The sequence below is a fragment of the Gallinula chloropus genome (genome assembly GCF_964237585.1).
Source record: "Gallinula chloropus genome assembly, chromosome: 6".
NCBI classification, from domain to species: domain Eukaryota; kingdom Metazoa; phylum Chordata; class Aves; order Gruiformes; family Rallidae; genus Gallinula; species Gallinula chloropus.
This window is the reverse complement of record NC_140091.1, coordinates 78,324-102,087: the sequence shown is the minus strand read 5'-3', so window position 1 is coordinate 102,087 and position 23,764 is coordinate 78,324. Positions and strand designations below refer to the sequence as shown.

Below are 23,764 nucleotides of genomic sequence, written 5' to 3'. Positions count from 1 at the left end.
ACATTTTGTCAAAGACTGGGCCCAGAAGACTGGGTGAACTCCAGAGGAAAGCAGGCTGTTATCATGCAGTTCTGTTTGATGTAACTGGTTTGTTAAATATCACCTTTTCCCAACCTAGCTCCCAGCTAGGAAAGGCACTTGGTCTTGAAACATTCTCTAATGCTTTAGAAAAAACAGCATCTAAAATATTGTCTTTTTATGATGCTTTAATCAGAAAAAGTGATGCTTTGAAATAAGAATTGGAAGATTCCTACTCAGCATCAGGATCTGCCAGAGGTTTTATTTCTAGGCTGCTTTATTCCAGTTGATCTAAGACAACAAATACTAGCCAATATTTTTTTCTTCTAGCTGAGCCTCTAGCCTCAAATGCTTTACACCATTATATATCATTGCAACATCTTCTAGTCTATCTTATGCTGTAAAATGCTGCACTCATTTACCAAACCATCTGAGACCTTTTCTAAAAATCTTTAAAATAACATTAAAATAACACTTTCACTTTCTTTACTCAAATAGGGTATTATCTATCAGCATTTACCATTAATAATTAAACCACTGCACTGTTTCTACTGGGAAAGGATGTATAATTGTAGACATTTTTCGTATACAAAATTAACAGGTGGAAGAAACAAAAGCTGCATTTTTCTGAACCTTGCGTACATCATCTATTTACCACTTTTATTTGTATAAATGCATTCAATAACTTTGCAAGCAAGGGGACAGCCAGACCCACAAGCTTCTGAATAAACCACTGTCTAATTCACAAAGGCCACCTTGAAACTGCAGTAATCACTGTCTTAACAGCGATACGTAGTTTTGAAGATCGGTCCTCCTCTGTATACCAGGCCTTTTCTAAGGCCTGCAGATTTAAACTAAGAATGGCCAATGGTTGCCTGGGTTTGGTTAGCTAAATTTGTCTAGAGAGCTAACATTATCTGTGAAAATTACACATTTAACATGGCCAACATAAAATGCACGTAGCTGTCGTGTCTCATGATGTTCCCTAATTCCAAATGTAACTAAAGTTTATGAGTCATGATTACTTACCCAGTTCTCAGAAGGTAAACCTCTAAAATAAGACTCTATCCTTTAATTGGTGTCCGCTCCCCCCTCTTTTCATTTTTAAAGATTTCCAAATGCAGCTTGTGTCTTGATAATATTTCAGACACCCAAATTCTGTAGGCAGTTGCTTCAGTTTTATCTCCCTTTTTTTTGGTTCTTCACTTTTCAAAGACACAGTTCCTGGTGTGTACGACCCTATTCTGGTGTAGTACATGCGCTCTTCCACTTGAGCAGCCCTCTGGCAACATGCCTGCTGAGCACATCCAGCACTGCTGAGTTCACTTTCACAAGGACAGCACTTTAAGGAGGTAAACCTAGAAATCTGAAAATAATCTTCTGGTTCCTTTGGACAACAACAACAAAAACTCCATCGTTATTTCTATAAACTAAACAAGCATGATACTGAAATCAAAGGGAAGGCATAAAACAAACAAAATAACCTTTGGTTCTAGAACAAGTTGCTTATTGTGGAGGTAAATCAGTCTATTCATATTCCTTTAGAATATATTTTTAGGACTAAAAAAAGTTTGTTCCATTACATGTTTAGCACTTTAGTGGACTCTTTGATTAGCCTCTTACAAGAGAAAACAGGAAAACATCCAGAAAATCTCCTAGCATAGCCTGGGGAATTAGCAAAACTTTACTCCTTAACAAATCTTCGGATGTCATCATTGTATTACCTTTACTGGCAAGCTGTTGTAACATGTTTTCTGTGGTTCCTCCACACCTCCACATTTTGTAAGTGAAATAAACCCATTCTTTTTCTTAAAAAGAGACTGAAGAACTTGAAACAGAGCAAGACATTTTCTGCCCTCATTCAGGTCTATGCCTTCCACATAGTTTTCTGTGCCCGACAGCAGTGCAAGTGCCACGGCCCTGCAATCCCTTTCTGCTTCACCTCTGGCCTCAGAATGGCACAACTGAGCACTGCCCTCCATTCCCTGACACTGGAGCACAGCAGGGAGGCCTCAGCCAGTGCCAATATCCCTTCCTGCACAAGCCTGGCCTAAGCCATCACTTTGCTGCATCGCAGCCGTGCCTACACCAGGCACGCAGCCCAGAACAGGAGCTGCCCAGAGAGCGAGCCTCGCACTGGGCACAGGCCGGTCTCACACTCTGAGGTCACTCCCAGCCTACGCCAGGATCATGGAGTTTGGCCCTGCTCACACCCTGGCCCAGCCTTCACCCTGGCCCACTGAGCCGTGCTACCTCCCTGATGCCCGCCCTGCCCCTTCATCCCAGACTTGCTGGCCCCTGGCCCCAGGCCATCCCTGCCAGTCTTGCCTGGGTGCCATGGAACAGGCCCTGTCGCACCAGGCCCCTGCCCTACTAGTCAAGTCATGAGGCTCACTGCCCAGCTCCCTGAGGCAAACCATCACCGATAACAGGGCAACTACATAAAGACTGGTGAATTAATTTTTCTCAAAGAAAAACATACTAGAAATTCAAGTGTATTTAACACCAGTAAACCATTTTCTCTTAAAAGAACATCCTCCACAATGATTTGGAGGGGTTTTTTTACCCAAACATTGCTGAAATACCAATAGATTGTGTATGCAGGGTAATATCTAATAAATTACACTACATTAGTCTGGACTATTTAACATATCACAGGTATGTTGATAAAGTATTTCTAAAAGCTAGTAAATGTTTTATTTTCCCTTTACAAAGGGCGTTTTTGAACCATGCACACAGTTTCGCTTGAAAATCTAACTACCCAATTGCAGGACAAATTTTGGAAGAGGATATTAGTATCTGGTATGATATTTGAATTAAAAAATAACTTGTTATGCTTTAGACTGATTACAATGTTAGGAAAACAATAGATTTGCCCAGAAAATGACTCAGAAAGATTAAGAAGCCTTATCATTAAACACCTGTGAATTCACTGGCTATTCTCTGTATAGATACACACACACACCTTGTAAAGACGTTATCAAAAAAAAAAAAGTGTATGAAAACTACTCAGATGGAGATTTGCTGACTCATGCATATTGCTGCTTTAACAGAGGTTAAAATTTATGCAACACTGTACACAAGACGAATGCCCGCCTTTCTGAAAGCAGTCTATGTACAGCACACTGTCTAGTATAATGAACAAAGCACCAGCTCTCCATGGCTGTTTTTGAACCATTAGATATGCAGTTACAAGTGGAGTTTGTAAGATTATGTTAATTAGATGGAGGATTTTAATAGGCAGCCACATTTTCATTTCTTTTGCCTTCATTTCTGAGACTACTGCCATTTACTGTAGGATGTGCTCTGCAGTCTTACCCGTGTTAACAATGGCTCTGTGTATCTGGAACAGTGAATATATTCACAAAATGATAACACAGGCAGATTTAATTTAAGAATTTATTTGAGCAAATCAATCCCTTACAGTTGCTTAGAAATGGTCAGAAGCAACCCTTTGTTCCAAGTTTTTTCAGCTTATTAATAAAAAACAGACTACCACTATATTCTCTATTTTGTCTTCATAAAAAAATCCTCTGGAATCAAAAGCTTGAATTTAAACAAAGCCAAATGTGTTCTTAGACAAAAAAGGGGACTGTGACTACTGCTGTTTTCTGTCTCTATAGACCCCAAAGGCACAACCTATTATGCCAACTTGGTCTGCATCTATTAAGCCAGGTCCTATTCCTAAACATTGACTGCTAACAATTAAGTAATCCAACTTCAGTTAAAGATTTTTGTTCCTAAAAGAAACTTGTCAGCATTCAAAACATACACAATAAATTAGATATTTTTACACTGATGCAGAAAATAATGTCTCCACACATATCATTATCAGGTGCTACAATAAAAAAGATACAATTTGAATGCTGATCTGAAAATTGTTTGACTTTGAATGTAAGAGGATTAAATCTGAAAAACTTCACATCAGCTAGACACCTGAAAAAAAGTTTATATGGTGACTCTAACCTGACATAGACTAGCTTTTAGTGATGCTGTGCAGACATGCATCACCAATCCTGTGTACAGGGCACTGTGCATTATAAGAAAGTCTTTCCATGAAACAACCTGTATCTGCAGAAGCACGTGTCACATTACCTTCTAAAGCACACAGAGCTGGCTTTGTGCAGAGATTCCCCCCCCTGTGTCAATAGCAAAATACATCCTGCCTCAATGTGTAAAACTCAGCTTATTATAACTGGTCTCCAGATTTCCCAGCTTGTGATGCAATTAGGAACGCATTTTCTATTGCTGTTGGTGTTACCAATTTAGAAGTGAACCAGCTGAGGAATATAATCATGGATGTAAATTCACAAAGAAATACGTAACAGTCCTGAATGCTCAGTCGAGATGGAAATGATTACAGGACTAAACACCGTATAGAAGCATCATTAGATGTGGATCAGCCGTAAGGTATCTGGAATTAGTGAAGATAAAGAAAAGATAAAACCTGTAGGAACATTTCTACAATGCTTTCTACAGTCAAAACAACACGCTGTTCAAAAGAAACACTACTCAATGCTAACCCAGCCCAACATCTGCTTCTACGATAGGAATGATAGAATGGGCCTTGGTAGCGTCTTATGGGGAGAATGTTCAGTATCCAAAAGCTGTGCAGTTTGTCAAATGCAAATGCTTGTTCAGATCCTCACAGTTATCTAAGAGGGAAGAGGCACTCTTACAGGCTTTGTAGCAACTCCAGACTACTACTTACACTTTATCCACAAATGACATTAAAAGACTACTCCAGCGCCTGGGGCAGAAAAAATAATTTAAAAGTCACAGCCCACTGTGGATGTGAATATTTAACACATACATATTTAACAGACCAACATGTAATGTGTAGAAGAAATCTCTCAAAACCAGGTAAAAATCAGACCAAAGTAGGAGATAAAATATTATTTGGGAATACTCTTAAAATTCATTTTAATCTTAGCAATACTGATAAAATCTTTAAAGAGAGCTGCAGAAACAGAACACAAGACGGAAGCCTTAAAAATAACTATTTGTTTTGCTCTGTTGAAAGATCAGAACATCCCTTCCTAGCCTCAAAAGTCAAACATCCTTACAAAAAGTCACAAAAGAGCATTCTACAGTCCCAGGTCTGGTTTTATGCACTGCAGAAGTTCCTTAACATTTTAAGAACAAAAGTAAGCAATAAAATCATAGAGGATGCAAGAACTTGCTGACTCGAACTTCTGGTACTATCTTCATAGCTTAAAAAGATTAATATTACGCCCAGATGCCTAAATGCTAGTCTCTAGTTTCATCTCCAATGTATTCCTGTAATCTAACTTCTCAAGACCTTGAGGGAACTGCACAGAAACAAATTTTATGGTCTGCAGTCTGAATTTGCCTTCTACAGTATCCCACCACACTACAGTATTAATTCTGATGAGCCTCTGATTGATATGAACAAAAGATACTGCAAAACTAAACCGTCACTGTGTGAAGATTTCACAGTGTACACTTACACCCTACTTTTTCCTTAACATTCTGTTAATCCACTAATCCCTTTAAAAAGGAAAGTGAGGAGAAAGACACTACATCTGTAATATGCTACATATAAAAGTGAAATATGTAAGTTTATTATCAGCACACACTAAATATTCCAAATCTGCGGAGAAGCTGAAAGAAAAAAGCTATTACAGTTTTGCAGTGATTGCATTTTACTTACAATGTTTCCCTGTGTGTCTGTGAGCATACACATATATTGATTTAAAATTGTCACTGGAAGGATTTTCTTCAGTGCAACTGCAAAATGCAAGATTTGAACACTCCACAGCTTCATTAGGCTGGTGTGATCTCACACGTGTGTAAATTCCCTTCTCAAGAGAAATCCTAACTACAGACAGTTGTGTTGAAATCCTAACTACAGTTTTTGTGTTGAAAAAGCGTATGGTCTAAAACGGAGGTGGGTTACTGCCACTTGGTGTGATTAACACCACGCTCTATTTTTATTGGTATTATACACACAGTTTACCAGCTCAGAGAAGGGTACAAAGCAAAGCAACTGATAATACAGAACCACAGTAACAAATGTTTTAAAAACTACTGTAAAGTCACCAGCAGTTATAACCAGTGCTTCGCTACAAAGAGTGTTGCAACAGCTACCGCCCTCTTCACTCAGCACTTCTGTTGTCTGCTAAGCTACTACACATCATTAGAGAAAGGTCTCAAAACTGAAGTTAAGTTGGGTCCTAGTGCACAAGGCATTGCATAAGCCTGGAATTAAAGCAGTTGTCGTTTCTAAGAACCTGATACAGTATTTTGAAAAGCTGGGTTTAACTGCCATATGGCCTTCTGTTTTTTTTTGGTATATAATATGCAACACTACAGAACTGGTTCCAGCTAAGCCCTTTTATGTTACAGAAGAATGTAGATAGTCCATCAAGCCACTGATACTATTTGCTTCTTTGCTGCAACCACAACTTAAGTGCCAACCGTGGGGTTTCAGTTTGAAGCTTTAGCCACACTGAAGCAGCAGCTCATCACTTAGGTGCAATTAGCATAGCTCTAAATTTTCAGCAATCAGTACTAGCATCGTCAAAGCATTTGGACTTTAAAGGTACAGATACTGTCTTCCCATGACTATGGATATATTTACTAACACATTTTGTTAATGTGAACACAGTTTATGTGTGCATTTAGCATTCTACAACAATATTTGCAAATTGTTTATAACTTGCTCAGTTATAAGAACCTATTTCTCTAACAGTTCCACAGGAAAAGCCTCAATCTTTCCTGCCAGTTGAAAGAGATTTAACCTAGTATGAAATAATGCTTTAGAAACTTCACCCCTCTCTTCTTCCTATCTTCTGGGTTTTTTTTTTAAAGAAGACAGATGGAGTTCTTAAAGAGCAACTTAAATGTGTGCTGCAATCATTACACAACAGCAGCAATTCCAAGAAAAGCTACGAACATTTGCACTGAAAAATAGGAGGAATCTTGAGTTTATCTAATGTTTTAAGCAGCAGACCTTATGCTAGAGAAAGAGATGCCAAAGATAAGAATTAGAAACTTTCTGACTAGCCTTTTACAATTTTCTGAAAGGTTTTCTCCACTGTAGTTTACCATCTCTCTTGCCTAGACTATGCAGACCATGCCCTGACCCAATACAAGGGCACTTCATTCACAGCTTTGCTTGGTCCTCTAGCCAGAGCATCCTCACATGGAAACCACCCTATTGAGATTTTACAGCAGTAATCTCTTCTGAAATCTCTGCAAAGAGATCCAAGAGGTGTCTCCATCCTTGGAGATACTCAAAAGCTACCTGGCCATGGTCCTGGCGGGCCCTGTCTGAGCAGGGGGCTTGGATCAGATGATGACCAGAGGTCCCTTCCAACCTCAACCAGTCTGTGATTCTGTGAATATTTAATTTCTTTTCCCCTGCATCTCCTCTCAGCTTTGCTTGCCTCCGCTTCTTTTTTCTCCTTACCTTAAGTCCCTTAAACTCTTCAGTACATTTGGGTATTTATTGGATTGTATTATGACTTTTATTTCATTCCTTGATTCAGTGTGTAGGACTAAGATCTAGATAACCACCCTTGTCTTTGGCAGCAATGTGTTATCTTTGAATGATTTCTTTTTACTTTTTAATGTTCTCTCTGTTCTGTATCATTTGACTTTTCCTCCCACACAGTCCTCAGCTGTTCACATATTTTGACAGTCTGAGACTCCCAGAAAAAATGTGCCTGTTATCAAGGTGGCCTCTTCATTTGGTGAAACAGAACAGGCAGTTCTGAAAGGAGGGTGAGGGGAGAGACTAAGGTTATGCTTATCCTATGCTTAATCCATGCCCGTGTTGCCAGTCTTTGAGGATACATTTACCAATTCACCCAGGATAAAACCAGTTTGTCCAGAGAATCTGTGCTCTTTCCAAGAAAGAGGAATCACACACACCTACCCTTTCGGAAGCAGTCCTGAAGATGCAGCAAACCAGTTATCATCTAGTTCCTCTAATCCTCTGGCCAACAGCACGTCTTTCTGTCTCACCAATCATTTACCTACCGCTCCGACCTCGTAGTCACAGCAGAAGGAAAAATGCTGAAGTAACAGCAGTGTGGAGGGTTTGTGTAGAAATGCAATTTGCCTAAATCATTTTGAGGGAGGAAGAAGGTCATTTAGATCTCACTTTTCTACTTTGATCTCACACAGTGATTAATACAGTAAATAAATAATAAGTTGCAGTTAACATTATCAAAAAGCTAATAAAATTCTGGTGAATTAACATCAAGACCAGGGTGAGACTTTAGAGGAAAGCACCATATAGTTCTTCGCTAAACAGCCCATTAAGCAGGTAACGCTGTTAGAAGGAGGAAATGCAGTTTGATCAGAGTCAAGCACAATTATTTTAATTGCAAAAAAAGGCGACAGTATTTCAGCAATTTTCTTTCCAAGTCTTGATGATGCAGAAGATGCTACTTTATAGAAAGAAATAATCAGGGTACTACTGGGCTGTGTCATTATGCTTTCTGATTATCTGAAATTTCTCCTTTTTCCAGGGGGAAAAAGGAGATCTTTTTGACTTTATAGAACAATTAACAATATTTGCAAAACATTACAGACTACTACAGTGAGGGCATAGTTAAGAAAACAAGGGAAATCCAAATAAATGCTGAGACCTTTTGCTTTGCTTTAGTTTTTGACCTCCCACTATATCTGGGTTAGTTCTTGCTGCACCCTTGATCTTTACATTCATGCTGGTTAAGAGGTTCACAAGCTGTTTGCAGACCACCTTGCACCTCTTTATAAAAAGCCCATGTTCCAGAAGTCCAGCAGAAGACAAAGGGGAGATTCAGTAGGAGAAACCTATTAGATTATAGATATTGGAGACAAAACTTCACACCTCCTGTTCCCTCTAGGTAAAAGGCATCCCTAAGTACACAGGCACCATATTCAGTGTGAGGGTTTCTCTCTTTGAAAGTCCATCCACTGACAAGTTTCAGTGAAGACCCCTCAGTGACTCAGAAATACCACTGTCTTTCCGTGGAAGATGGGGAACTGTGAGAAAGAAGAAAGTGTGTCTTGCACTAAATGGATTAAGTCCACGGTTTCCAGGTTGTGTAACCACTGGTGAGCGAATGCACAGACTTACAACACATGCACCAAATGGAGCAGTACAACATGCAGAGTGAGCCTGTGCCTCCAAGAGCATCAGCCCTCCTACACCCACATGCACACTGCTCAGCACTTGGGTGATTGTTCCAGCAGCTGCCAACACTGGGCTTATGTTCAGGATTTCTGCCCTCTGTGCTCAACTTGAGAACTACCCAACTATAAGGGGTCCAGAAACTTTGGGCAATATCTGTAGCCCTCAAAGCAGAATTTCTTAGTGCACAAAGAGGCTAAGCCTCAGGAAACAGACCTGCAGCAGCCTGCAGGAAAGGTGTTAGTTGTGCAACCGGTAGTAAAATACTACATCGTGAAACAATTACAAGTGTTTGCCCATTGAGATTCCCCAACCACCTAAACAAGCTCACTGTTACTACTAAAATAAATCTGTAGTCTGTGCAATAGCAGTTTCTCTCTCCGTGAGTGCTGTTTCTGAGACAGTAGCGGGGTTTTTTTGATTGTCTGGAATGTTTTGTTTTAAAAAATCTTATTGCACCTAAAATAGGACTGGTCAAATGTTTTAGAACTCTAATGTATCAGAATTCCTCCTCTGCCAATGCAGCAATGGCAATATTTGCCTTCTGGATTAAAGATACAACACCAGATCTCCATCTAAATGACAATTAATGGAGCTTGATTACCTGGAACAAAAATTATTCTGAATGGGAAAAAGAGATTTTTTTGTTTTTTTTCATAAACTTCAAAGCAAGTAGAAACAGAAACACCTCATCAGGTAGGCAAAGGAGACAGGAATGAGATGATGCAGCAGGATACGTGGAAGAACAAGCTGTAGTGTAACTGTAGGGGAGTTCACAAGGCCGATCGAATGCCCAAGAACAGCAGCAGACTTATTCAAATGACCTTCGTTAAAGGCAAGTCTACCACAAGTTATATTTAGTAAGCAACCTCAGGACATAAACTTAAAATTGGACTTCAGTTATCTTGACAGCTGATACTACTCCAAAAATCTATTTGAGAATGAAAATTGTGAATCTAAAGCACAGCGGTTCTGCGATGAAGGATGGTGTGAACTGGAAGATCAAACCCAAGCATGTTTTCAAGATACAGTGTTTTGCAAGCCGTATGATCTTACCCATCAGCAGTAACTTCTAATGCACCTAAGTACTTTCGAACTGAACAGTACATTCCCACCAACAGGATCCAAGTCAAACTGCAGCCCTAGTAAACTATGTATAAATGAGAATTTGATAATTATAGTACGCTACTACTTGGTTTTGACTTCTGAATAATACATTGATGAAATGACTCCTGAATGCTTACAAAGAAACACAGTAAGACCCATATGAATTCCTGACAGAACCACATTAAGTAATGAGCATGTACTGGCAAAATGCAGTTTAAAGGGATAACGTATGTATATTCTGAATGCTTTAGGAAATGCAATAATGCACTTGCATGAAGAGAGAGGAAAAAAAAATCACCACCTAAACACCACCATGTACTGTCCTGTTATTAACAAGTAAAACAAAGGATAAGTTTTCTTCTCAGAGCACCTTCGATGTGAGATCTCAATCACTAAACCTAATCAAAATCTTTGTAAAAGTGGAGAAGATTAATTTACATTAAATGTGACATGTCGGGAATACCAGGACACAGAAGATTGACTCTCTAAGATCACATGCCAGAAGGCTGGGACAAGTTACTGTTCTATTCTAAGGGCAGAAACCAATGCTTTTCAACCCCAAGCTTTTTTTTTTGACATACCAATGATCCTCAGTCTCTCTTCCTGCTTCACTATAGACCAAAAAAGAGCAAATAGCCATTGTGGATTAATGCACTCAGAAATCTGGAATTATTAAAGAGAACCCAGTCTGCCCATGACCTCTACAGACTTGTGTCACATTTTTAGCCGTGTGCTTGCCAACTGTGTTATGTCAAGACATGGTACCTGCCTCCCTCACCCTGATTTTGAGACCTACCCTGCTAAGCCCTACTTTAGTTGTTATCCAGCTTGCGCTGGAACACTAAAGCAATTATGTGTTTTCACAGTACACACAAAGCCACCATTTGGACTTGAAAAGGCATTTTCTTTACCTCCATGCCTGGGCTTCACACCCCCCCTCTTTAAATACTTCCCACTCACTGAAGAATTCCAAGCAGAAATGTGTCACACAGCACACATTCCACCCTGCTCCCGCTCCCAGCATTAGAAGTGCTTCAGTCCTGCCGCACAGTGCAAGTAAAACCAAGCCAGAGTTCTGATCATTAGGTAATTAAGACCTAATGTTTCTGGGATGCTCTGATACTTTCAGAGTTGTATCCACACAATTACATCTACAATTGCTTTCAGCTTGTAACTTGTTCAAGAAAAGTGACCAGAAAAAAGGTCCTCAAATGTGAACTTGTTGATACATATGCTACAAGTTTCCTGCCTTGAGCAATACAGACTAATGGAAACAAAAGGCTCCCTTTACCTCTTAAATACTTCCTGATGTTTTTCTAAAGCTACAGTCCATTACAACATTAATCATATTCAGTGCTTTCTGAGAAAGATTTCTCTTAGCCAAAATGTTTATTTTATTACAAATTCATCATTTTCGCTCACCAGAAGATTTGGGAAAGGTTTGCAAATAACTTTCAGCTGTATAGAAAGTCTGCTGCAATGTGCTTTCTACCTGGTTCCACGAAAGCTGCAAAACACAAGAACAAATCACCTCCTACAACTTCCTGATGAATTTTTATCCCTACTGACATTCTGCCAAAAGAAAATGGCAGTTTTCTCCATGGGGAGCAATCAAGCATTAGGGTGAATTCACAGCTCGAAGTCAAGTACAAATTCATCCAGACAGAAATACTCGGCTCTGGTGAGACCCCCCCGCAGTGCCGTGTCCAGCTCCGGAGCCCTCAGCACAAGGACGACATGGACTTGTTGGAGCGGGTCCAGAGGATGATCCGAGGGCTGGAGCACCTCTCCTATGAAGACAGGCTGGGAGAGCTGGGCTTTTATATCATTTTTGTACATGCTAATTCAAGACATAACAGCAAATTCACTGCAGGATGCCTTCTAAAGATGGTAATTACAAAGCTTTGGTACTGACATGTAACTAGGACACTTTGCCCTTAAATATTTGAGAGAAAACGGTTGAAGTCAACATAGATTTATGCAAGTTACAGACTGTTAGGACCAGTCAAACCTAACAGGTTTTCATTCTCACAGCATGGAATACTATCATTAACTGATCCTGCTAACTGAACTGACCCAACAGCTTAAAACAAGTGACAAAACCCACCTTAACTAACCCTCCACATTCCTATTTCCCACAATCCTATAAACCAGGGCACCAAGATGAAGTTTGACAGTTACACACCTCTGAGATATTTGGGTTTATGGATTTCAAAGGATTCCCGTCTATTTCTTCCTTCTTTCCATACTATGGGCTTTGGCCCAGACTCTGCAAACATTCAAGTACTTGACTACTGTGAGCAGTCTTAACAATCATAGAACATCTCAGGTTGGAAAGGACCCATAAAGATCGAGTCCAACTCCCTGCTCCTCGCAGGACTACCTAATACTAAACCACAGGACTAAGAGCATCATCTGGACCTGTTGTGTCCGCTGTTTGATGTTCCCAGTTGACATCTGGGAAGAGCACACACCCATCAGGACAGAAGAAGCAGTTTCCAGTCACTGAGCAATTTTTATTATTTTCTCTAGAATTGCAAAAGAAGCTCGAGACAGCTACTGGGATGGATATTCTCCCTCTGACTAGAGGGCTGGAGTCCCCAAATGGTGGCTGGCCTCAAGCTTCTGGCAAAACACTGGACTAGCACTACACTCCCCTTGCCACAACAGTCATTTGTGAAGGGCCCATCAGCATAAATTAGCAAGGGCCTGCTCAGCATGAACCACATAAATAGAAACACAATGTATGCACATATTATGTTACTTGCCTTCCAAATGAGACTGTGTATTCATGGCTACAATAATTCGGTTACCGATATTCTGTCTAGGTACAGAAGGGACCTGAACAGATGCCAGAAAACAATTAAATATATATTAAATACGTATTTTCCAGAAGACACATGTTTATCTATGCACTTTATTATCTCACAAACCTCAATCAAAACTTTTAATTACTTCATGGGGCAAATACTACAAGAGCTCAATAGAACTGGTCACAGGCACATGGCTCTTTCTATCATTCTCCTGTTTATAGCGGTTGTCTAGATGTTAGCACAGATATTGCATTGTACTGAAACCAACAAAAAGGGGTATTCACAGCTCACTGCCTCATCAGATAGGGCAGAGCAACAGCACAGGAGCTATTTACCATTCTGCTGGGGGCAAAAAACCCTCAAACTAAATGCTGCATTTTGATACACTGTTAGCTGGAGGGGGATGTGTGTGTTAAGCATCCTGATCACATCCAAGAGACTGTAACTCTCATGGAAAAATACAAGTGATGAAAAAAACCCAAATTAACTTCACTGTAACATCCAGTGTTATTAATCTTAAATAAGTACCAGAGCTATTATTCAGCATATTCATTTATTTCAAAGTACACTGATTACAAAGGACAGTGATTCCGCTACCAGATTTCATGGCACATCAGGTTGTACAAGTCTAGATGCTCCTCATGTAATCAACCCCGTAGGAATCTGTTAAAATGAAAAAGATACTTAATTCCTCCTATATATTATCAGTTGTAAAGAACAGACAATTAAGCAGGATCCTGGCCCACTCATGTGTCAAAGCTCCTCTTCCTGGACACATGTTCCTGCGGCAAAGAGATTCCCACTGTCATCAAATTAGAAGTACACACTGAATCATACACTTTAATGGACTATCTCCTGGTTTAAGAAATAGATACAAGCATGGCACTTCCTGCTGGAGAAGTAACACCTAACATCTTCTGAGAACCTCAGTCATTGGTTCTCTGTAGCGAGAAGAACTCTTTAGGCCAAACTTTCCTGTCTTGGCAGCTGCCAGAGGTCAATTGAAGGCATGGTTTCAGGCTTTAGTACAGTCATCAAATATGTTAGGTTGGAAGGGACCTTTAACAGCCATCTAGTCCCACCCTGCGCAGTGAACAGGGACACCTTGAACTAGAGCAGGTCGCTCAGAGCTTCATCCACCCTGACCTGGAATGTCTCCAGGGATGGGGCCTCCCGCACCTCTCTGTGCACCCTGTGCCAGTGTCTCACCACCCTCAGAGGGAAGAGCTTCTTCCTAAGGGCTCATCTAACCCTGCCCTAGTTTAATCCATTGCCCCTCGTCCCATCGCTCCCTGCCCTCACAAACAGCCCTTCCCAGCTTTTCTGTGGGTCCTTCAGGGACTGGAAGGGGCCCTGAGGTCTTCCTGGACCCTCCTCTTCTCCAGGCTAAACAAGCCCAACTCTTTCAGCATGTATTTGCAGGAGAGGAGCTTCAGCCCTCAGATCATCCCCATGGCCTCATCTGGACCCTCTCCAAGCAGTCCATGTCCTTCCTGTGCCACGGGCTCCAGAGCTGGGTACAGTACTCCAGGTGGGGTCTCACCGGAGCAGAGCTGAGGGGGTCAATCCCCTCTCTCGACCTGCTGGCCACACTTCTTGCGATGCAGCCCAGGGCGCCTTTGGCCTTCCGGACTGCGAATGCCCATTGTTTGCTCAGATCCAGCTTTTCATCCATCAGTCCCCCAAAATCCTTTTCTGAAGGGCTGCACTTTAACACATCATTCCCCAGCCTGTGTTGGTAGCGAGGATTGTCCCGACCCAAGTGCAGGACTTTGCACTTGTCCTCATTGAGCTAGCAATTCAATAAAAGACAATACAATAAAAGACTTACAGTACAATAAAAAAGGCTTGACTCCAAAGTGATTGCTCAACTGAGTACACATAGGTAGATCTCTTCAGCACTAGCTAGGAGGCAAAGAATGATTTCACTTATGCGGATTAAGTTTGGAAATCTCTAAGTATTGCTGCGTATCCAGCCTTTCCCTAATGAGAAGGAACAGTCGGGAGCATCCCATCCCTGACCATAAAGACTCCACAAAATCTGTTATCTCCACGTGGACAGCAGTGAACATCTACATCACCAGTAGGCTATGCATGATTATCCCCCAATCTAGAGAGATTGCCTCCTGGCTACTTTTACTTATGGGTGGTTATGGCAGCCCAGATACTGTGACGTGCCACAGCAGATTATTGCTATATGGAAAAAAAACCAACCACAAAAAACCCCCACCCTGAAGTTTTATATGGATTGCAGTCTTGTCATTCACAGTGACAGGTAGAAAGGTATTTATATCTGCACCTGGATAGAGGTAAATTCCAGAGACTGAGATTCCAGGACCAGGAAAGCTTGGTACCAAAAAAATTCAGACTGAATAATACAGAGGGAATACAACACAAAAACATTAAGACAACATTTAAGTTGCACAGATCTTCTGTCCAAAACTATACTCAATTACTGTTGGGATCTGTGGTCCAAGCTCTAAGATATCCATCTAACTCTACTATCAGCCAGGTATTCATTTCCTGTCATACTAGTAAAACACGGGTTTACGATAAACCTACTTGTTCCCTGTAATTACTTATTAGGCTCATCACAGCTTTCCCACCACCCTCCTCTGTATCGTGCCGCATAAATAAGACCCCATTAGTTCATCTAAGTCTGCGTAGTCCAATGAGAACTATGAGCCAGATCTCCTGCCTTGGTTACTATTTTCTCTATCCAAGAGGAAAATTTTAAGCAATAAATATTGATCCAGGACCAAACACTATCTGCTGTGCCTGAACTTGGCCAGGAGCCGCTACAAGCACTGCAAAACCTCACAGGGATAGAGGCACCCCCACAAACACTGCTTTTTATTGGAGCTTCCAGCTCTCAAACTCGACCACCTCCCAAACACGTGGTAACAGAAAATAAAGTTGGAGGGACCTTTGGAGGCAGGAGATCTGGCTCATAGTTCTCATTGGACTACGCAGACTTAGATGAACTAATGGGATCTTATTTATGCGGCACGATACAGAGGAGGGTGGTGGGAAACGTGGTAACAGAAAATAAAGTTGGAGGGACCTTTGAAAGGTTATTCTGCTTTTGCACTTCAGGAGCGAAGGTACAGCACACAAGATCTTTCACATCCCAGTGAAGATCAATTGCTGAACTTACATTTATTCAAATGAAAACAAATATGGAGGTGACTTGGTAACACATTTTTCTTCTGACCAGGTGATTATGGCCAATTCATTGTACTTTTTCTCATCATGGCATAGTACAACCATGTTTTTACAGATAACAATAACACCTAATTAGCCTGTACAGAGTGAGATATCTATGACTAACACAGGGACGCCGTGTAGAGAAATACAGGCCTGCTATCACAGGAGAGACCTTGAAAAGTGTAGATACAAGAGTAGATGGCAACACAGCGTACAGGCATGGGCTGACAGAAGAAGGTGCACAGGAGACCTCATGGCAAACAGCTACGGGAATACAGTGCTGGACCTGAAAAGTGGTGGTTTTCAAGGGCAGTAAGAGACAACAAAGAGCAAGTATTTAACAGAAGTAAGCCACACCATATATAGTAAGTTTGGGTATAATTTGAAGTTGTAGGCCAATGAAGAACAAGGTATGTTAGCAAGCATACAAACACGTCCCAATGTGGATCCTAGAGCGAGGAGCTAGAAAACATTAATACCAGCACCATATCCCTCCTGGCAAGGGACTCAAGGCTGGCAACTCACAGCAACACTGCACCCCCCACAGCACAAGACTACCAGCTGTAGGACTTGTGATGAATTCCTGGTCTTCATTTCCTGTCTTTTCCCTCACCTCTGATGAGCCAAATAATCATGAAAAGTGCCTCAACTTCTCTGGTGTATGTTCTGAGAAACAGACATGTTTGCTAAACAGAGCTGAGATGATGCCTTTGCCCAGGAATTTAATGCATTGATTCTGTATTTTTTTCAATGACAGATTATGAAAAACAATATGGCAGAGAAGCTACACAGGAAAACTAAACACCACTACAAATGCATCTACCACTTCAGAGGGGCATCTTTAAGAATGTCTCCTAAATACCAAAGCTAATTTTTCATCTGTACTGGTCATACCTGCCTCCATGCATCTGTAAATACCCTTCTTCTTCCCCAAGCAGAGCAGCACACTCTTCCAGTCCAAACCCATGACACGTTCTAGACAGTAGACACCAGGCAACAGTCCAGCCACAGCACAGGACCTGAGCAAGTCCTGGAATACGTCTCAAAGCCTTGGCTTCCAAGAAAGCTCTAAGTGACTAGTCAGGACCAGAGACACATTTTGTGGTATAATGACTACATTCAGCATGCAAAAAATGTTCAGGCCCTTATTTCTTCCATCTCTTGCAGGGGTGTTCAAGGCATATCTATTTGTCTGCTTCCTGATTCAGTAAACTTCCTCTCTCACCTTTGAGGTTTCCACTAGTTTTATAAAAATATGTCAGAGTACACTGCATGTACATGCACGAGAGAAAAGGAGGGCTAGATTTCATTTTACTCATAAGACTCTGCCTGATTCTGAAAGCGAGAGAAGCTCGTTAAGAGATAAAACACCTGAGGATATTTACCTGCCAGCAGGCTGGAGCATAAACACGTCCAACAGCTATCAGAGAAGTGCAGAGTCTCACCTCCAAACAAACATCATTGTCTCTGAATTTGATACAAATAAATTAATTTCTTGTTACCAAGTTGAATTGTGAAAATATCTTTGTGGCACATGCACAAAACGCTGATCAATCCAAAAAAGGATCAGCTTTAGTGTCTGACGGTCATATTGAAAAGACAGTGATGTGGATGGAGCCAGACTACAGAGTGTCAGGGAACAGCAAGAGCAGAAGGCAAGTCTGGACTCCAGAATGCCCAAAACAGGCTGCATGATGACCTCACACCTACAGCATCAGAGGCAGGCACACAAAAGCAGTGACAGCAACAAGTCCTACCGATTGTTCAGTGATCATCAGGCAAGACCAGGTAACGCAGCTCTTCAGAAACAGGCGTAGGCACCCACAGGACACAGCTCAGGCAGGAACCGAAGGCACCAGCCTGAGCTTAAATGGAACCCTCCATCAGATGACATGGGTGGAAGCCCCAGTGAGACTAATCAGGACAACGACACCTATCTGTGTTCTCAGTGGCCTGATGCAGAGAAATACCATGGATTCTTAAGCAGAAGGATTCACTGACAAAACTACCGAGTTACAGTTAAGTGTACTAGTTCTGACTCTGCAACAGCTACGCTGTGTGCAACGTCTCCTTTTTCAGAGCATGTAGCTCAGGGAAACAGAGAGGCTTTAAAAATCCCATACACATATGTAAAGCCTTGTTCTGATAACACAGGGAGTGCCACTAAAAGCTCTGAGCTTTGTCATCTTCTGCTTGACAATTCCCTTACACACCCACCCCTTCCTGGAGCTTGTATCATGCAGAAACTGTGCAAAGGTCAGTTAATTGGCATCCCTTCCCTCTAGCAAATAGCTCCATCCCACTATCTAATGTTGATGAAGATGGGTACCAATACAGAGACCGCTCAATACTGGTTTTCACTTGGATATTGAGCTACTGACTGTAACTCCTGGGCCCAGGATGTTGTGGGACATTATTACAGGGCCCAGAGAAAGATGAAGCAGCATGCTAAATGATAAAGTTCTCATTCAAAGAGACCCATCTGCAGTAATAACTTACTACAAAGCGCTGCTCTTAAAATCATCTGGTTTTCTCACCATTCCCCTCAATTTATTCTGCAGCAAATTGTTTTATCTAGAACTTGAACATTAACAAAACCAGACATTGCTGAAGCTCAGTCCCTAGGTTCAGCAGTTGTGCTCAAGGAATAAATGATTTATACTAGAACTTGTACTGCAAAGCCTGTATGAAGTAGACAAAATTTACACAGGAGGAAGAAAGGTTTAAACTATCTGAGTTTCACCTACTTCTAACACTTCTCAGTATATTCAAATGTAAAATAAGTATTAAATCAAGTTTCAGCTTTAATACAAATGTCACCCACCGGTAGGGAATTTGAACCTCCAAAGATAGAAGAATGACATAACGGAACACACAAGGATTTACCAGCAGGACCTATGGAGGATTTATCCAGGTGTCACGGCCAACAGCTTCCACAGCATATGACACTGCTACAGACAAATATCCCACTTGCCTTAGAATGAGGATGTCCTTCCTGCATGGTACATGCAAGACAGGGACAGGGACACGGAGGCCAAGCCACATGATGTAATATGTCTTGACAGAAAGTTTCACAGTTCTTTAAAAGCTCTTCCAAGGGAAACAGAACCTCAACTTGAGAAAATAACCAAATAAAAGTATTTCTAGTAAAAAACCTGACACGACCACTTCACAGCAGTACCTAGGAATCCTAAATACAGATTGAAGTGTCTTTTGCACCTACCACTGTCAAAAGAAATCACTGAAAGTAGTTCTGGCTAGAGAGGATCTAAATAAGCAGTTATAAAAAAAAGCAAGCTAACTAAAGTTGAGTTGAAAGTAATAAAATTTGGCACCGCGTAATTCCCCTCAATAATTTTTCTCAAAACAGCAATAAAAGCTTTCTTTAAAGAGAATGCCATCATCTATTCAGACTTCAGTGATTTGTAAGCTACCAACTGTACTACAGTTCACAGAATGACAGATCATCTTGAGCTGGAAGGGACCCAGAAGGATCATCAACCCTAGCTCCCAGCTCCACACAGCCCAGCCCAGTCAGAGGTGGCACTGAGGGCATCATCCAGGCGCTTTTTGCCCTCAGCCCAGCTCAGGGCTGTGACCCCTTCCCTGGGGAGCCTGTGCCAGTGCTCGACCCCCCCCTCCTGGTACAGAACCTCTTCCTGACACCCAGCCTAAATATCCCCTGTGCAGCTTCACACCATCCCCTTGGGTTGTGTCCCTGGTATCTCAGTTCACTACTACAGAAAATTGCTTAAGGTGCAGTCATTGCAAAGAGCCTGATTCTGCAACGGAGTCAAAGAGATTTTACCACTGATTTCAACAGTCTAATGTCAGCCCTTCATACTGACATCAGAGGGAAAATACTACTTTGACTTTAAAAAAAAAAAAAAATCCCACAACCACAAAAGTCACCTATGAGAAAAGGAAATAATAATTTCATCCTTTAGCCTCAGTGGCAACCTTCCTGCTGGAAAATAACTGTTTTTTCTCATTTAGAAATCCCCTGCTAGAGAGGGGGAGGTCTCAATAAAGTCAATGTCATTGTTCTTGACAAATCCTTTATGTTTAACCCATTTTAAGGAATAACCTGTGTAATTCCTGGAGCCAGCTTACAGCTATCTCAAGACTAAACTTAAAGGAACCACTAAGCAGCTTGTTTCTGAAGATGACCTTACAGTCCTCCTTACACATGCATGCAGACAGACAACACAGCTAAAAGTGATAGGGCTTAAGAGGAACAAGCCTCAAAACATCTATGGACTTATCAAAACCTTTTACAGAGCCATACTCACACTACCAGCCAACCGTTCTGTCTGGTATGTTGGGCTTCCAGCAGTCAAACCAACAGCCACTTGGTAGGATACTTGTTACCTTGAAGGGAAATCTGAGGTAGCTACAAACTTGTTCAGGGAGCCTAACAGCTGTCAACCACAGGCTGGACTCATCTCTTCTACAGAATCAGACGGATGCTGAAAGTTAAAAGGCCAACACTTTTGAGAAGAATTTGCCTTTGACATTTGCAAATGCTGAAACTCTGAGAAATCCATGAGATTCCGAGAAGTTCAGGTCACCCACACTCCTAAAAAATATACCTATGGACTGATGATCAGTTACTGGCAGAGTCAACAGTCAGGAGAATAACTGCTGTGAATAACTAATGTGAAAGGAAAACCACACTGTATATACTGAACTTGGAAATGCTGCCCTCGCCTTCTGCAAGGCCTTAACATCATGCCATCTGACAGGGAAAACACATCGGAACTGAAACCCTGGGAAAACACATCGGAACTACAACCCTGCTTCCCAGTACTGGAGCAATTTCTCAAGAATCCCGCAAATGTGGTAACACAGTACACACAGTCACTGACAAAACCCACACATGCAAGCCAGGTAAGAGGAAGTAAACACCTCGATGACATGAAACAGCTAAAGGCGCAAAAATTCTAGTCAGAGTAATTCTTATGGAACTATGAGTTGGGTTTGGATACGCTGCCCTCCTCCCTCAAGGTGAATAACTGAAGGATCACCCCTTCCTACCTGAGTAGCTTCGAAAAATGAAGTTTAAGGATTATTGTAGTATGACAATATAACACCCAGTGCTCCCTGACATGACTTTCTTACCAGAATGTTCCTGCTTACAAGTGGCAAGTGAGGAAGCGCAGGCAGCACTTACTGAACTCCCCTCAAAGGTACTCTCCCTCCATGCCCACCCTGCGACCCTCAGAGCTGGATGGCTACAGCCCTCAGCCTACTTCCTCTGCAGTAACCTGCAAACCCATTTGAATTCCACAGGAGTGGGGAACAGGTTCTCTCAAAAGTTAAGTAACTACAGACTCGCCTCTTTAGAGTTCACCTTTGAAACTCTATTTCTTTCTGGCTTGTTTGCTTTCCCTAAAAGGAAGGTTTTTTCCCCCCTTTTTCCTTCTTGGAAGGCAGTCAACCCGTCAATTTTCCTTTAGCCAGATCAAGGTTCAGGCCATAGAGGTGAACTGTAAGACAGTTTTCTGAGCTACAAACATGACAGCCAGCATCCCTGCGACATCGCGGCACAGACCCCCTCCCCGCGCCGTTCCTCCCGGCCCCCGGGGCTCAGGGAGAAGCCCTGTTCCTGAGGGGCTCCACTCGCTCTGCAGATTTGTTTTGCCATGGAAATCTCGCGCACGTTGCAGAGGGAAATCGGTTTTGCAGCGACACCTTCAAACAGGCTACGGGGCCGTACGAACCCCGTGTCCTCTGGCGCAAATACGTTCGCCTCCGAGGGGCGACTGAAGCAGCGCTGCACCCGGTGACCTTCCCCGACGCGCCGGCCGGCAGGATCCGGCTAGGGAGCGCAGCCCGCTCGGCCCCCGGCTACGCCTGCGGAGCTCCCGGCCGCTGAGCCCCAAGCACGGGCGCTCCGCTAGCGCCAGCGGCGCGGCGGGCTGCGGCCCCCCGGCCCCGGCCGCGCGGGCAAGCGGCCCCCGGCCCCCCCACCACGGGCTGCCGCCTCCCGGCCCCCCGCACCGTCCCGCGCGGCCTGCCCGGCCCCGCGCGCCCGGCCCTTGCTGCGCCGCGCACCTGCCGCCCGGCGGCCCGCCCGACCCCCAGCGCGGACAAAGCGGCCGCAACGCACCTGCCGCCGGGGACGTCCTCGCCCTGCCCGCCCCCATCTCTGCGCCCAGCGGCTCCCCTCTCCGACCCCGACCGTCGCGCCTTCTTCGGGCCGAGCGAGCCGCAGGACGAGCGACGAGGCGCCCCGGCGGGTCGGGGGGGGGGGGGGGGGCTCCTTCCGAGGCGAGGCGAGGCGGGGCGGGAGGGGGTCCTGCGCGCAACCCGGCCCCAGACCCGCCGAGGGAAACAAACTCTCTCGCCGCCGCTCCACGCCGGCTGGAGCCGCGATGTAAACAGGCCGGAGGGAGGCACAACCGCCCGTTGCCTCCGCCCGCCCGCCCGCCCCGCCTTGCCCCCGCGCCCAGGCTCTTACCGTAGAGAGGCGTGGAGGTTTCTCCCTTCCTCGCCATCGTCTCGCGGTGCCCTCCGCGCCGGCACAACCAGGGGCCCGGCGCCTCCGCCCGCCGCTCAGCGCGCTCTTTGTTGCCGTGAAGGCATGAGAGGCGGCAGCGGCCGGGCAGCCTCTCGCTCCGCTCCGCCGCGGCCGCTCGGAACGCCGCCTGCGCCCCGCGCTGACCCTCCCGTCCCGCCGGCTCCGCGGCCGACGCCTGCGCCGAGCCCGCGGGGGCGGTGCCCGAGCCGCGCGGGGGGCGGGCGGAGGGGGCGCGCGGGGGGCGGGCGGAGGGGCTGCAGGCGGGCCGCCGGACCGCAGGGCCCCGCCGCGGCGCGCCGCTGCCCCCTCGCTGGGATGCGCCTCGCCAACTTCGACTGGGCCGGTCTCCCGGCGACAACTTCGGCCGCTGCTGGCAGCGGGCGCTGTCGCCGGTGGGGTCCGCGGAGGGGAGGTCTGCATCCTCTCCCCGAGCGCCCTGCCCCCGAGCGCTGCTCGTTCCCCCGAGAAACGAGACTGACAGCAACCGGATCGGCTCCGGCGGGGGCGGCGAGCGCCCGTGCCGTCGTCAGGGCGGGAAGGTTCCCCCTCTCCGTGCCCGTGCCCCGCGCCTGGAGTCGCCGCCGCGGGTAGGAAGCAGACAGCCCGTCCCGGGGCCGCTCGCCGCTCACCGCCCGCCCGGGTCCCGCCGGCCCCGGCAGCGGCCTTGGAAAGCGCCTCTCGCCGCGGCTCCCGGCGGAGCTGTCCGCGCCGCCCGTGCTGAGCTCTCCAGGCCCGGCCGGGCCGCGCCGCGGCGGGCAGCCCCACGTCCACGCGAGGAAAGGGCACGAGGTACAGGGGCTGCTGAGAGGTCGGAGCACTCCGGTTGGCTCACGGAGAGATGGGGGGGATTTTCACACTTCGGTTTTGGTTCCGGGGGCCATTTTCGTGATTCAGATTTAAAGTGGGTTCAGTCCTGGCAAATCCGCATTACGGGTCATCAGCTTTCCT

At 44.3% G+C, this 23,764-nt stretch overlaps 1 protein-coding gene across 1 annotated transcript in view; it reads right to left on the bottom strand.

Moving 5' to 3' along the window:
* The window catches only part of SLC44A5 (solute carrier family 44 member 5), a gene marked incomplete at its 5' end in the record, with an annotated part of 67,564 nt that extends 44,771 nt beyond the window's left edge, over positions 1-22,793 (bottom strand). The window contains one exon of the mRNA XM_084266564.1: positions 22,757-22,793. Within this exon, the coding sequence (XP_084122690.1) occupies positions 22,757-22,793 (37 nt within the window). The remainder of the gene's footprint in view (positions 1-22,756) is intronic.
* Positions 22,794-23,764: the final 971 nt, after the last annotated feature.